Source organism: Arachis hypogaea, chromosome 13, assembly GCF_003086295.3.
Source record: "Arachis hypogaea cultivar Tifrunner chromosome 13, arahy.Tifrunner.gnm2.J5K5, whole genome shotgun sequence".
In the NCBI taxonomy this organism is placed as follows: domain Eukaryota; kingdom Viridiplantae; phylum Streptophyta; class Magnoliopsida; order Fabales; family Fabaceae; genus Arachis; species Arachis hypogaea.
Window position 1 is genome coordinate 103,041,564 of NC_092048.1, and position 1,771 is coordinate 103,043,334.

The 1,771-nt window shown below is 37.5% G+C and overlaps 1 protein-coding gene across 1 annotated transcript; it reads right to left on the minus strand.

Moving 5' to 3' along the window:
• Positions 1 to 231: 231 nt before the first annotated feature.
• On the minus strand, positions 232 to 1,167 carry LOC112735188 (uncharacterized). The gene is made up of 2 exons (XM_025784756.1): positions 1,049 to 1,167; positions 232 to 934 (listed from the first exon to the last, which is right to left on the minus strand). The coding sequence occupies exons 1-2, from the start codon at positions 1,165 to 1,167 to the stop codon at positions 232 to 234; spliced, it is 822 nt and encodes a 273-aa protein (XP_025640541.1).
• Between the last annotated feature and the right edge of the window lie 604 nt (positions 1,168 to 1,771).

The following is a 1,771-nucleotide window of genomic DNA, read 5'->3' on the forward strand; positions in this document are numbered from 1 at the left end:
ATATTCTCTTCTCACTTGTTAACTTAGTATTCAATTCTGGATCATCATATGAATATTTCTCAATTACATCTAGTAGGCCAGAAGTGGTTTGCTTATGTTTTTTCAAATTCAACAGCATTGAATCGAAAGCAGGGTTTAACCAATATCCAGCAGCATGGAGATTTTTTTAAGTTGTGAATCCCAACGAGTATCCAGAATCTTCAAGTAAGGCTCCATAATCTTCTTTCTTCGTCAAAACCTCTTCACCATCTCTTCTCTAGCCATATTAAAAGCTTGATAAATAAAACCCATTGCAGTTTTATCTTCACTATTCACAATACAAAGCACACGAACAAGTGGCTCAGTAAGCTTGACAACATCTGTACATTGATTCCAAAACTTAGAGTCTAAAACTTGATCCACAAATGTTTTAGCTTTAGCTTCTTTGGAGTAGGCTGAGATTGTCCATTCTTTAGAAGTTACCATAGCTCTTAATGCATTTTTTTGAGCCAGAATACTCTGTAAAGCTATGAAATTGGTAGCAAAGCGAGTTGGAGCTGGACGAAGTATTTCTCGTCCACCGGTAAACTTCCTCATAAGATACAGTGGATGACAAAGATTATATATGTATTTAGTAATCTTTGAAGCATGTGAAACTATCTCACTGAATTCATTCAACTTTCCAATATCTTGCAACATCAAATTAATACAATGCGCAGCACAAGGAGACCAATACAACTTAGGGAATTTAGCTTCCAACAACCTTCCAACAGCAACATAATTTGTAGCATTGTCCGTCACTATATGAACAACATTTTCAGGACCGACAAAGTTGACAACATCCTTAAAAAGCTTAAACAATAATTCAGCAGTCTTGGAGGCATGAGAAGCATCAACAGACTTTAGGAAGATAGTTCCTTTAGGACAATAAACCAAGAAGTTAAGTAAAGTGCGCCTACAATGATCAGTACATCCATCAGCCATGATACTACATCCAGTTCGCTTCTAAATTTCACGATACTGTTCAATCATCTTTTTCACATCCTCCACCAACTTACTCAACAAATACCCACGAACTCTACCAAAGTTTGGACCTTTATATCCTGCACCCATGTTTGCAATAACATCAATCATTGGTTGGTAATATGCTGAATTAACTGCATTAAATGGCACAGAAGCATCAACCATTTACTTTGTAATGGCAATGTCACATTTTTCTACAATTTCTTTACTTTGCAATACACTTTTATCGTTGGTTGGGCTTGGTGCACAAAACTGTGATCTCTAAAATGGTGCCAACAACTTGGTACGCACGAATATAATCTGAACTCTTTGTCATAACTCTGCACAACTAACCAGCAAGTGCACTGGGTCGTCCAAGTAATAAACCTTACGTGAGTAAGGGTCGATCCCACGGAGATTGTCGGCTTGAAGCAAGCTATGGTCATCTTGTAAATCTCAGTTAGGTGGATTCAAATGGTTATGAGGTTTTGATAATTAAAATATAATTAAAATATAAAATAAGATCGAGATACTTATGTAATTCATTGGTGAGAATTTCAGATAAGCGTATGGAGATGCTTGTTGCTTCTGAATCTCTGCTTTCCTACTGTCTTCATTCAATCATTCATACTCCTTTCCATGGCAAGCTGTATGTTGGGGGATCACCGTTGTCAATGGCTACCGTCCGTCCTCTCAGTGAAAATGGTCCAAATGCACTGTCACCGCACGGTTAATCATCTGTCGGTTCTCGATCATGTTGGAATAGGATCCATTGATCCTTTTGCGTCTA

Coding starts and splice junctions, on each gene's coding strand:
- LOC112735188 (XM_025784756.1), bottom strand. CDS start 1,167: ATGGTTGATGCTTCTGTGCCATTTAATGCAGTTAATTCAGCATATTAC. Junction 935..1,048: donor AACTTTGGTAGAGTTCGTGG/GTATTTGTTGAG, acceptor TGATCATTGTAG/GCGCACTTTACTTAACTTCT.